Source organism: Anguilla rostrata, chromosome 5, assembly GCF_018555375.3.
Source record: "Anguilla rostrata isolate EN2019 chromosome 5, ASM1855537v3, whole genome shotgun sequence".
Classification (NCBI taxonomy): Eukaryota; Metazoa; Chordata; class Actinopteri; order Anguilliformes; family Anguillidae; genus Anguilla; species Anguilla rostrata.
In genome coordinates this window covers 5,334,310-5,347,865 of record NC_057937.1, presented here as the reverse complement: position 1 = coordinate 5,347,865, position 13,556 = coordinate 5,334,310, and the positions used below count along the sequence as shown (strand labels likewise).

General features: G+C 44.8%; 1 protein-coding gene across 3 annotated transcripts in view; it reads left to right on the top strand.

The window, feature by feature from the left end:
• The window catches only part of gfra4a (GDNF family receptor alpha 4a), a 270,692-nt gene that overhangs the window by 165,096 nt on the left and 92,040 nt on the right, over positions 1-13,556 (top strand). The window contains exon 1 of one of the 3 annotated variants that reach the window (XM_064334721.1): positions 4,480-5,128. The exons of the other annotated variants lie outside the window; for them this stretch is intronic. Within the exon in view, the coding sequence (XP_064190791.1) occupies positions 5,086-5,128 (43 nt within the window). The 5' untranslated portion in view covers positions 4,480-5,085. Of the gene's footprint in view, positions 1-4,479; positions 5,129-13,556 lie in introns of those variants that run through there. 3 annotated transcript variants of the gene reach the window in all.

Genomic DNA, 13,556 nt, shown 5'->3' with positions numbered 1-13,556 from the left:
ACACCCTACCACCATACTCACACCCTACCTAACCCTCGAGACCCTACGACCACATTACCACTAACCCTACACCCTACCACCCACACCCACTACCCTACCTACCCCAACCTCACCCCTACCACCCTAACCCTACACCCTACCAACCCAACCCTACCCCCTACACACCTAACTCTACACCCTAGCCCCTACCTAACATCCTACCTACCTCCCAACCCTACACCCTACCCCTGCACCCTTCACTGCCTACTATCCCTACACCTACACCACTAACCTCACTACTACACCTACCCTACACCCTACCACCTAACCCTACACCCTACCACCCAACCCTACATCCTACCACCCTACCCTACACCCTACCACCTAACCCTACACCCTACCACCCAACCCTACACCCTACTGCCCTACCCTACAAGGACTAATAAACTGAGGACTTGAGGCTAAATTCAGCCCCTCTCAGCTGTACCCTCAGATGACCCCCCCCCCCCCCCTCCCCCCGCACTTCCCTGCTCCCCCAGGAATAAGTAATTGAAGCCCCCCCACACCACACAAACCCAGGGAGACGTAAATGGGATTGATGAGGTTTCCGTTTCCCTTCTCCGACAGAAAACCAGCGTGCAAGCGCAACATCTGTTGCTAATAAACTCAGACCCGCAAGTGAACAAGACAGAGACTTCCTTTTAAAAATGATGTATGACAGTGTCTGAGCATTTGTTGTATTAGTTGCATTACTTTTGATGCATCGCAATGATGCTTAGCCAACACTCTGCTCTTAAGAATGTTGTTTTACCATGTCTGGCTTCATTTATTATTATTAATAATATAATAATAATAATAATAATAATAATCGGGTTTTTGTTTTAGCTCAGCTCTACGACAACTGATTCAGATGATTGACGAATCACGGTCTTCAGTCAAGACCTTGTTGAGCAGAATCAGCCAATCAGGTGTCTTAGCGCTGGGCTAAAACTCAAAACCTGCACCCGTGTTGGGCCAATGTTTTCGGCATAAGACTGGACACCCCCTGATTTAGATGATCATTCTGCATTACATTTCAGTGCCGGGGTATCAAACCAAACCCCAATGGGGTCGCGGTGTCTACAGGTTTTTCTGGTTTCCCTTCAGTCATCCTCCAATCAAGGCCTTGAGAACAAGGCATGTTGATTCTTCAGCCAATCGGTGGCTTAAATGAACCACTGGTGCCGAAAACATGGTTAAAAAAACGCCTCCGTTTTAATGCGATAATAAACTCACCAGAGTTTAAAGCAACCATGCGACCTGTACAGCATTGTGGGGTGATACAGTAACGTTAAGCCATACATCACATGTAAACATTGCTGTAATAGCCTGGTGATGATTGGGTTTAGAAATAGATGCAGACAAGTCATGACAGAACATTGTGCACAAGGGGGAACTTTTAAACAGTTATGGTCTGTGCATTTTCAATACCCAGCTAGCGCCGCTGTTCCTGAGCTTCATTCAGCTGACGCCAAGGACAGACTCGATTGCGTACGTTTGCAATAATGACGAGTGTCACCGCGAGCTGTATCTACGGTGCCCTGGCGGTCTCTATTGAGGGTGTTAAATAGGTCTGCTGAGATTTCGGCGGTTCATCGTAACCCGCACATATTTCATGTTGTTTTTCTAAACTTTCTCACCCAACGCTGAAAGCATTGTGCCCTGCAGATTTCTCACGCTCCGATTGGCCTTGATTCAGCCAGCGCTTCCCCAGTCTTCACAATCTCACTTTGGCAATTTAGTATTGACTGCTGTTGAACTTTTTTTTTCTTTTTTTAATGGATATGTACTTCAGCATGGTTTAGTCAACTAAATTCATTTTTGTTGCCGATCTGAATCGATTTAAATCCGGGCTTTAAATATCCATTCGCTGCAGGAGGAGACATCTTTGAAAAAGAAATGGTTGTCTGCATAAATGTTTTCGAACAAGGCCATGTAAAGAGAAGCTAGGCTAAGTAAAGAGAATTGTGTAGATTAAAAAACGGTATATTTTTTTTAAAGTTTGACTTTTACGTAAATCTGATGTAATACAGGCTAGTGAGTGAAGAGGAAGACACCTTTCAGGACAATTTCAGATTGAATACCAGCCTGTGTGATTGTCCCAGGCTGGAATGGTCTTCATTTGCCCATTTCATGTCACCCATATGTTTGAAATATATATTTTTTTAAAGTTTTGCATGCTGAAATATGATCTTTTAAGTGTACTTTGATGATATATGCACTGAAAAGCTTTGTGTTGGTTTACTTCTTCAATTACATGACTTTCCCTTAAGAAGAAATGACCACTCAGCATCAGGTTAGGTTTGGAGGTTGAGCTGGTGACAGAGCTGGTGTTTTCATTTTGAAATGTTCTGTTAAAAATAACAGTCTTGTGATTTGACTTTTTTATTGTAGCTTTTGAGGTTGAGAGGAAGATGATGCAGTGACCTTACAGTAGGTCTGAAGAGTGAATCGGATTGTGGATATTTGTGTGAACTGTCTAGGCATGTGGTGATTTCTTTAACACCTTTCTGGCATCTTTCTCTCAGGGAAAACAATGACAAAAAAGGGCCACATTTGTTATTTGACTCTCATTCCCAAAACTGGCACGTACATGGACAGCCGCGTGCTTTCATTCTCGTCTGAACCTGACGTTGACAGCCTGAGAAACCCTGTCTGTGGGATCGACGACCGAATGTAATTGCAATCCACAACGCCAAAATGCATTTTGTTATTATGGAGACGCAAACCAGATTACAGGTATTGCACGCGTCTTCACTGAGCTCTCAGACAGTCACTTGAAGACAACCGATTGCACGGAATTCATGCAGAGGAGAAGGACCCGCTGCTTTGCAGTGACATTGTTCCTTATTTCCATATGGTAATGGCCTCATTAAAATCCCTCGTAACACCCACTTCCCTGCTGGCCCTGTAACAGCTTATTAATGCAACAGTTGTGAAGTTCCACAGGAGATGTCCAGGGAGCCATTGCATTAGTTTTTTTCTGGCGAATGTTTCTCAAACAAACACAAACACTTCACTCTGTGTTTCGGAGTCTCATGAATCTCGATGTCTTATGCCGTTTGGATAACTGTCATGGATGAATCGACCATGTTATTTCCTGTTATTTGCTGACGTTCAGGAAAGATTCTGGCGGATTCGTTGCTGTGATACTGGCATGCTTACATCTCTGAGGCTGAGATGAAACTACAGAAGAAAATGAGCAAATAACTCCTCAGAATGAACGAAAAAGTATATTTGTGAGATAAATCGGTACTGTATGTTAAAATCACTAATTTCTCGGTTCTTGCATTTCCTGTGACGATATGGGCTGCTTTGGCTTCATTGCAGCTTGAGCTGCTGAATTTGCATTTGGCTTTCATTTAATCAAAGTTTTTATCCAGAATGACTTACACGGCTTAGATTTTAAATACAATCGATTCATACAGCTGGATATTTACTGGAGCGATTTAGGCGCTTTGCTGAAGGATATACCTGTCGATGCCTACCACCTGGGAATCAAACCTGTAGCCTCTGAGTTGCAAGCCCGGGTTCCCTAACCACTGCACGTCACTGCTGCCCCAGCATGCACCTCTTCAGACCTTAACTCAAAGGTGCCTTCCTGCTGATCTGGGGACTCCTCAGTCAAATGCCCTTCTTTGCCTTTTTTTGTAATATATTTTGCTTATATTGTGTTGTTCTGTTTCCATACTTGGGACTTAAAGATACAAAAAATATATTGGGTAAATATGCGCATTATGGATAGGCAATAACTTATATTTGTCCATATACTTTGTGAAATGCTGCACTTTCTTAATGTTTTATTTCAGTCTAGTTTCGTTATGACCTGTATCTGAAGCAACCACACTGTGTGTCTGTGAGTGCGTGCGTATGTGTGAATGCGTGTGAGCGCGCGCGTGCGTGCCTTGCGTTTGTGTGCGTGGTTGTGTCGCCAGTGCATGAATCATACTATGTTCCATTTCTGCACCATCTCGCCATCCACCTTCTGGAACTTCTGTCCCACAGTCTGAATTCGATGCAGATTCTTGAGTGCCCACGAGGAGCATTGTTATGATACTGTATGTGCTCAGCGTTCTACTTTCTCAACCTTACTGTCATAAATCAATATTTCAGCGCATGAGTTTCCGTTGAGAAATTCTAATCTAAATATTTTAAAGCAGCCGATTGGTTGCAGGAACATGGCTCTAGTGAAATGACGCACTGAAATGTATTGTAAACTGCTGGACAGAAATAGTGTGAAAGGTAAATGATTAAAATCGCAATATTTCTTCACTGTCACGTAAGCATTCACGCACGAATGCTCAGTCGCTGCCCTATAATATTTGTACTGAAATGTCCTAACAGTTACGTCACTTAATACAATGATGCATTCGCGAGGGCAATATTAGTGCAACGACCATATAGTCCCTCCACCCCCAACTCCGCACCCCCCTCACGAAAAAAGAAAAACGGTTGCTTTTCGCTTCATCTCTTTCCGCCTTCACTTCCAGCAGTTGCTCCTATCGGCGCGTTTTGCAGGAACTTGCGGAGCCCTTCGCGCTCCAGCCGCCGTTGTTTTAGCCACAGGGGCGCCCGCGTATAATTTGGAGCGGTGGAGAAAAAAGCCAGCAACTCCGATATATTGAGGATATTCGCTGAGTCTTTGCATGTGACAAGCCATGGATGGATTTTGTCAACTCTGCCTGTGAGCAGATAAAACTGATTGGCGGGGGGACTACGGCAAGCGGATTCCTGAACATAAACGTAGTTTCCACTCTTTGCTCGCTTCCTCCAAGCACCAGTTCCTTCGGTTACGTTGAGTCATCTGGTATTTGCGCACCGATTTCCTTTCCTGAGATACCTGTCTGAAGATCCGCTGACGATCCAGTAGCGACTGACTTCGTTGTTTAAAAAAGGATGTTCTTCGTGAGTTCGTTTTTGCCCTGCACAATTTGGATTGTTCTAACCACAGGCGCGGAAAGACCAGTGTGAATTTCATTTTAAATCAAAGTTTTGGTGGTTAATTTAAAAAGCACAAAGGACGCTAAAGACAGTACTTACGTGTGGGATTGTCTAACACCATTCGGGATGGAGATTGTAGGAATGTACCTGTTTCAGCTGGCTTTTATAGGTAAGTAGTGGTTGGACATTCGTGAAGGAGATATTGCAGAATTACTCCCGATTACAAACACTGAAATAAGCCGAGCTGGATCTTTCAAATTTGTGTTGGTTTCATATCGATTCTTGCAACTATACTTAATGTTATATACGGCGTTGTTGCTTCGGTAACTGTTGTTGGGTATGCGTTTTTGTGTGTTGGAGCTGCAGCAAAAGTTATAAATATTTGAAAACATGGATGTTGCAATTTGTGTCATTTCAAGTGGATACTAGTGGATTATTATCATTATTATTATTAATGTTATAGTTGTTGTAGGTTGAATCGTAAATTATGTAGTTGCGCTGCTGATTACTCTTTAAGATACCTTCGCGGAATGCAAACATTTTGGCAATCAGTCAAGGTATACTTTTCTTGTACTGTTCAGAAGTAAACGTGAGGAAGGAAACAAACTGAACAAAATTGGATTCTAGTCAGGATGTCCGATAGACATTCAACAGCAACGTCTCCTCTCCGTCTACGCTCGCAGCCAACGGACCTTGCTTGCGCTTGGGTTATTAGATGATCCAGACCTTGTGTGAGACGTGTTTTAAGTCACACTGCCACAGTTTAGGTTCCGAATTCGGTTGGTCGTGGATTTTCTGCAGCTTTGGAGATGTCTTCCGATGCGCTTTGTGAAGGGGCGCGTGATAAGAATGCAGAACCCATGCACTTCAAAATTCTTATTACGCAACGTTGTCAAAAATAATTGAATACTAACGGCGCATTAACTATGTCAAACCCCGCACTAAACGTACTAAATGAACTAGCAAGGTTACTTAGGTCTTTCTAAGGGTTTGTATCGGAGGACAGTCAATACGTGATGTTATCTTCTTATTATGCAAACTCACGTACAGAGAAATAATTTGCTGCATATGGCAGGTTTTGAGCAGTAGTACAGAATTATCGTATAATAAATAAATCAACGTGAAGCTGCACAGACAGAACTCTGTACGAGTAACCTCTCAGAAGTAGATTATAAAACGTAGTCTTTTCTCTAAACCATGGTCAAAATAGCTATAGCTTGTATTGATTCACCACTGGCGCTTTTTAACCATGCGGTTTAAAGACTTTGGTGATAAGTTTTTATATGCACGTTTAGTTAATAAATTATGAATCGCCGCGCAAATGTTCGTACCTTAGCGTTTGATTTCTTGACAAATGAGCCATTTGTGGAGGCTGGTATGCTTATTACGATGTAGGAATGTTTGTGAAATGGGGAAATCAAAATAATGTAATCCGAGACGCAAACCGACTATTTCTGACAATCACCTTGTGGAATTGAACCGCGAAGATGGTAGACTGTCAATTACTACAGGCTGAACGCGCTGATTTTGCCTAACCATGAACAGCAGAGACATTATCCAAGACCAAATAGACTATATAGTTCTGCACTGGATATGTACCCCCCCCCCCCCAAAGGACGTGTAGCTACGCTGTATGCGTGTATGCTGTAAAATAAACGGTAACGGCAGTTGCCCTAATTGGTTTGGGTTGAGAAAACCTGGGACACGTTTACAGATGTAGTCTGTAGTTTGAAATATTCTTCTCTGGGGATGGTGTGCGCGCGCGTGCTTGCAGCTGCTTGTGGAAATTGCGCGGCTCAAAAAAAAAAAAAAGACAAATTAAAGTAGTATTTCAGGCGTACCTGATGGTGTATTGCCGGTGGCTCATTTTATTAACGGAGTCATTAAGATGTTCGGTGCGAACGACGAGACCGTGTGCATTTTGCCTTCCTGGCACTGCAAAAAGACAACTTGCAGACACTGGCGGTGTTATTGCGGCTGCCCCGTGTCCTCTGCATATCTGACAAAAGGGCAGACACCGAAATGGTTTGCCTCGCAATAGTTATACAACAGGATTGTTCTTCTTCTTATTATTATTGCTATTAGCATTATTATTATTGTTAATATTATTATGCACGAGCTATGTACTAAATGAACACAATCATCGCCCATAACCTAAAGCGCGGCACACGCATTTATAGGTATATTATAATGTTCATGCTGAGATTAATTTGTCCCGGACTGTAAAACGGTGTACTTTGCAGAGATTTGTCTCGTCTGGACTGGCCCAGGCATTTTAAACCGAGGCGGTAGGAAGAGTATAATTTTTGGACGCAACTGCAATACCGAAACAGTCCACTTACGGGGCCCATAAAAACATCCCGTTTCGTCGATCATAGAATTATGTCCTGCTCGCGTTGAGTGTTGCCAGATTGATGACGTACTCAGCTCTGAAATTTTATCACATCGGTGTCCAAAATTTCAGGTGATTTAAAGTTCATAAGAATGTCCTTGTTTTGATCACTCTGCTGCATTCCTGAAAATGAGTGGGGCACTCAGTGGGGGAAACGTGTCTTGGGAATTTTGGATGGTCTTATCGACCAAAAACATCTAGCCACAATGCGTAGCATGGTATAGTATGTGTGTCGACTAAGGAAGATGACGTCATCCACCTGCATTACAACACAGGTGAGATTAGTAATGTTTCTTTAAATAATTGGCCTTTTTTTGCAGGGCAGCAGTACATTTGTTTCTACCCTGCTTTTCAGAGGTCAGGGGTCACGAATGGAAAACTGACACTTGTTTCTCTGACTTGGATAATGAGAGAGCTGTATGCGCTCAGTAGGATAAAAAGACAGGAAGATTGAATCTATGGCCTGGATTCAATCAATGTTTGTCCTTGGCGTTGGTTAATGATTCAATACAAGTGTCCATTTTGTTTTTCTCTCTTTCCTGATGACTCTCAAATTGACAAATCTGGACAGCTGTATGGTATTCCCTTAAAGGGGCTAATGGCACTCAATCTATGACAGAGGGGAGAAAGTAGATAGAAATTAAAATGTGTCAGCATGAATTGCTGTCAATGACACGTCACTGCAGACATAAGAAGTATGCCTCATTTTACATTTACTCACTTTAGATATCTATAAGGTTATATTATGCTGAACAGGTGTGAACTTAAAAAAAAAAAAAAAAAATTAATTAAATATGTTCATGACATCATGCCCTTAACTCTGAATTCAAAATGGCGTTTAATTTTATTGTTTATCTTCACCAACACAATCACGCAACTTCTGCGATCACCGGAATGGGCTTGGCAAACTTGTGGACTTGCATTTGTCTGTATATAGAAGTCAAAGACAAAACCAGAGAAATCTATGTGATATATTTATATAATATCGTCTCTGAGGACCTTTTCTTCAGTTGAGGCAGAATTTAAGATTTTTTATTTATTATTTTTGTTGCTTTTATTTTTGCTACTGTACATTGCTCATCCAGGAAGTGGATATCTTGCGGACAGGAGTACAGGAAGCGCACGGTACAGTAGCGCGGCTCTTATTAAATTATGCAGCGCGTGTTCCGGCTCGCTAATTTGCGCTTTTTGTGTTTTCTCGGGGCCGTGTGTGGGAGTGCAGAGTGGAAGCCTGCGGGGTAATGAAATATAAGTGCGTTGGGAATTTTCGAATCGTGGCCATCCGTGCCATATGATAAATAACTCCTGCGGCTCGCTAAGTTAAGGGCCTTCCACACTGCATCCCTTTTTCTTTTAACTTTTCCTGTCCTGTTATAACCTCAGCAGTGCAGTAGTTCTCAAACTTTAACACAATCTGGAAGCCCGCTATATACAGTATATATATATATTTTTTTTTTTTTGTTGTTGTTGTTGTTGGTGCTGACGTTCCTTCTCAAGGAAGCAATCTTCTTAGGAGGAGCTTTTTTTTTTTATTTTCAGAGAATGACTATTTTCTGAAAGACAGATTTCTCTTCAGGGCCACAGCGGGAGGCGGGCCAAACTTATTTCATATTTTTGGGCCGCATCAGAATTTCGAGAGACTGCTCAGCACCTGCAACACTTGACCTTTACTGGGTGTGAGGAACATGCCAATAACTGTATCATGCACAGTTTCCTGCAGTCGTGCTTCTCAGTGTTTTGGGTGAGTCTGGTGCCCAGCCACATGGCTCTGAATGGCTGTCTTGTTGCTCACTGCTGAGAAAAGGCTCATCCTACCTTTTTCTTCCTCAATTTTCTGTCACAAAAGTCTAAAATTGGGAACTAAGGGAACCAATGGCTTAAAAATTCAAATCATTTTCTGAGTCAGCCTAATAAAAGTGTCATAACAGGTTGGTCATCTTTATTTTAGTTCACGCCTTGGTACATTTTTTGTGCCTTTTTGTACTTGTTTTATGCAAAAAAAGTGACGTTTTGGACCTGGATCTCTGTGGGAAAATTGCTCAATGTAATCACTGTGGTGTTGTTGGCCCATCTTGACATTTCTTCTCATGGCGGTTAAAAATATACCTGGTTTAATGCACAGCAGCCATTTTGAAAATAATTGAAAAAATAATAATTACAGCACCGACCAGGATCCGCTTCCCTGGAAAGATGCAGAAGGCGCGCAGCCACTTAATTGGCCAGAAGGTTTGCTATTAGCTGCTGGGATGATTACCTAAGTTACCAGAGGATATGTGCTAATTAACAATGAGCCGTGTTTGCGCTCTCCAAGGAAGAGGAAAAAAGAGAAGCACCTGTGATTTTTACAGTAATGATTCGGCGGCTGATTAATTTAAGCAAATTGTCTGGTCTCCTCTACATCTAAATAACTGCAGGCTAATGGAAATTTTTTACCGTCGTATGAGAAAATCGAATATATACCTGAGCATGTGTGTGTGTGTGTGTTAACGTGTTAGCACGAAGGTACGATGGCACTAACGCATTAACCAGAGGTTAAGCAGTGCGTTCAGAGTATTGAGCGCTGTGTTCATCAGCGTGTACTAAAAATACAACATGGAGTCGTGCTGAGAGCTTCTGCTGTTTCAGTGACATTGCCACAGAGAGGGGAGAGATGGGATTATGCACTCCAATCAATGAGATGCGCTTAAATATCGCCCCTTAAATTTGAACTCTACAACTCGATTAATAGACTCCCAAATGATGAGAACTGCTGTTGTAGCTGGAATGGAAACCAGCCTGTGTGGGACTGGGTTCGGAATGGACTGCCCTAAACACTAAAGAAGTGCACTATATGACCAAAAGTATCTGGACACCCCTTGGTCTGGGGCTGTTTTTCACCACGGTTTGGGCTAGGCCCCATAGTTCCAGTGAAGGGAAATCTTAATGCTGCGGCATACAGTCATATTCTAGATGATTCTGTGCTTCCCCAGCAGTTTGAGGGAAGGCCCTTTCCTGTTTAGCAAAATAATTCCCCCGAGCAAACAGAAAGGTCCATATAAAAATGGTTTTGTCAAGAATGGTGTGGAAAAACTCAACTGGCCTGCACAGAGCCCTGACCTCAACCCCATCCAACACCTTTGGGATCAATAGGGAAGCCAACTGCGGGCCAGGCCTAATCGCCCAATCAGTGCCCGGGCCTCACCAATGCTGTTCTGGCTGATTGGAAGAAAATCCCTCCAACATCTGGTATAAAACCTTTCCAGTAGAGCGGGCCTTGTTATAACAGCAAAGGGTGAGATGTTGGATGCCAGGTGTCCTCATACTTTAGGTCATGTAGTGTGGTCCTACACAGACAGACCTATACAGGCTTATGAACCGCCAGAAGAGTTGTAATCCGGATGGACGACTCTGTTCCCAGAGACCTGTGGATTCGGGGTTACCCAGGGGGGGGTTCCCGCCGGACCCCTCGGCTGCGTTGCGGTTCGGGGGCGTTTTTGGCTAAAAGTTCCAGCGGCTTCCGGGCTCCAGGCCGGCAGCCCGCGACGGCGGCTGGCACCGACGGCCTTACCGCCACCTGCACCTGGCGGGTCTGGCAGGAGCGCCCGCATCGCCTGGCAGCGCCGCGGCGACGCCGCCGGGCACGCGACGACGCGGGTCGGTTACCGTAGCAGCCGAGCGGGACTGCGTCGCCCCCGGTAACGCTGGACGGGCGCTCGATTGGCCGGTATGCTGAGGTTCCCGGGTTCCGCTAGCTCTGATGAACGGCGGCGTGTTGGACGGGTCCAGAGAGCTCGTGGGCTCCGTTTACTCTGCAAGGGCTGTCATTAGGCTTGTCAGCTGTGCCGTGGAATTACAGAAGCAAAGCCTGTTGCCTCGTTATCGAAAAAGCAAAATAATAATACAAATTCCTCCCTTTGTAAACATATTATTTGCATTGGCGTTAGTGGTTTGCTCTACAGTGCTCACAGTACCCCCCGGGAACACCCCCTACCCCCTGCACTTAGCAGTATGAGCCACAGGATCTTTAATAACAGTAAAGGCAGGACCTCTGTTTACAGTAACATACTGTGTTTGCAGTGACTTAACCTTGGCTTGAACATCCCCAGGAAAAAAAAAAAAAAGGAATAAAGATTGGGCTCATTCCAGCTGTGTGTGCTGTTCCACCCCTTCCCTCACACGTGAAAATGGCAGGAGGGTGAACCTGATTGGACCAGAAGCGCTATGGTCCACACATCGTGACCCGGCGCTCTCTCCCACGCCACCGCCTGCAGCCAATAATGTCTCCCGTCCGAGCCTGCTCCCGCCCCTGCCGTGCGTCGACCTGCCCTCCGATTGGAGCAGGCATTTCCAGACGTCTCTTTTCAGTCTCCCGGGCAGGGTCGTGTCCAATTGGGTGGCCTGGGGTGTGGCGCTGGCCAAGTCTGGAATTTGATTGGTCGACCCCAGGTGCCACCCCCTTATTTTTCCACCTGAAATAGCGCACGATCATTGGCTGATATAACTGCTGGCGATAGTGTGACTGGGTGGTCCTCCCTTTACTGAGTCTGTGACACCAACACCCCCCCCCACCCACCCCCACTCCCTCCCCCAGCCAGCCCATGGACGACATCTTGGTAACCCCCAGAATCTGCCTTTCGAAAAAACAGGGGGCTGATAAATTTTGCGGAGGTCAGCCCATCAGCGGGACACGGGAACTGTAATTTGATCGCGCGAGAGGTGGGCCCGTGCTATCCCTCATCGATTTTTACACATAAATCCTCTTTCACAGAAAGCACGCAGCCAGGACAGATTTTTCCCCCCCCCTTCCTCCCTCCACCAAGCCTGGAACCTTATTTAAACATTTATTATTGTTTTATTACTTTTACAATGGTAAAACTTGTTCCCTCCCGCAATCCTAAGGAGGTGTAATTTATAACACAATTCGCTGTTTGGGTGTCCTTGTTCGCTCAGATTACTTTTCTTTTTTTTTTTAATGCTTTGTATCCTCGTACGCTGTTAATATTTAACTGCTGTACAGCCATCCTTCATAAATTAATTACAGCGAGCCTTAACGTGGCCGCAATCTGTTAGGCCTGTCTGGGCCTCTGCTGGCTGCTCGCGGTTCCAAATGAAGAGGAATGGTGCTGCTGGGAAGTGGTGTTTCTCGGTCGGTAAAAGGCACTCGCCGTGATTTCAGGCTCTGTAGCGGTAGCGTCGCGGGTTCGAGCCCCGGCTGGGTCGTTAGTCGAGTCCGACCACGAGAATCTACAGCAGCACGAAAGGATTAGACGGGGTGGGGTGGGTGGGGGGTACGTATTTTTACATTTCAGGTGCGTATTTCACGAAGCAGGATTACTGACATAGCTGGATAACTGAGTAAAGCCCGGAACAGCTCTTCTTACTTCAGTCCATGTTCCAGAATTGGGAGTGCCACTCATGTTACATGGACCTCCACCCAGCACTTATTGTGCCTCGTATCATTGTCTTGATGCTGTGGATTGTCATGCCTCCTAGTTTGACTTGGCATAGGTTATTAGGTCAGTGTAATGTTCGCTGTGTGAACTGGACTTTAATGTGTCCATGGCTATGAATAACTGTTACAAAATGAGTGTTGTACCTCATCGGACCTGTGCTTTGTAGTTTTTCCAGTGACCTTCGGTATGCACTTATTGTCGCCCTGGATAAAACCGTCTGCCAGATAAATGTATTGTAATGTAATGTAATGGTTAAGCCATTCCTGTACTACTTGTGTGGCCTTGCCAGAGCAGCAGTATGAAACTATAATGGCCAAAGGGCTGCAGGTTCAATTCCCAGGAGGCACTGCGGTTTACTCTTTGGAAATTGCACTTGAAGCCCGAACTGCTTGGTTTCATATTCATCTGTGTGAAAGTACCGTGATTGTATGTGAAATGTATGCTGCCTCTGTGGATAGCAACGTCTGCTCAATTCTTAAAATGGAGCGTGTATACAGAGATGGATTCAGCGCTCTTTGGCGATTTGAAAATAATCATCAGTCCTGTTTTTCAGCACTCTTTGACGGGGGGTGGTGGAGGGCTGGGGGGGGAGGGGGGGGTTGGCGGGGGGGGGGGGTTGAACATAATCACGAGAGCGTCCTGTTTTTTGAGCCTCGGTTACCGTGGCGATTGTCGAGAGTAAGTGCGAACGCGTATCGGCGCAGTAAATTGCGTCCCGTTCGTTTTTTTTGTCACTTTGCGGTGCGGCGGCGGGGCGAGCGCACCCACCCTGA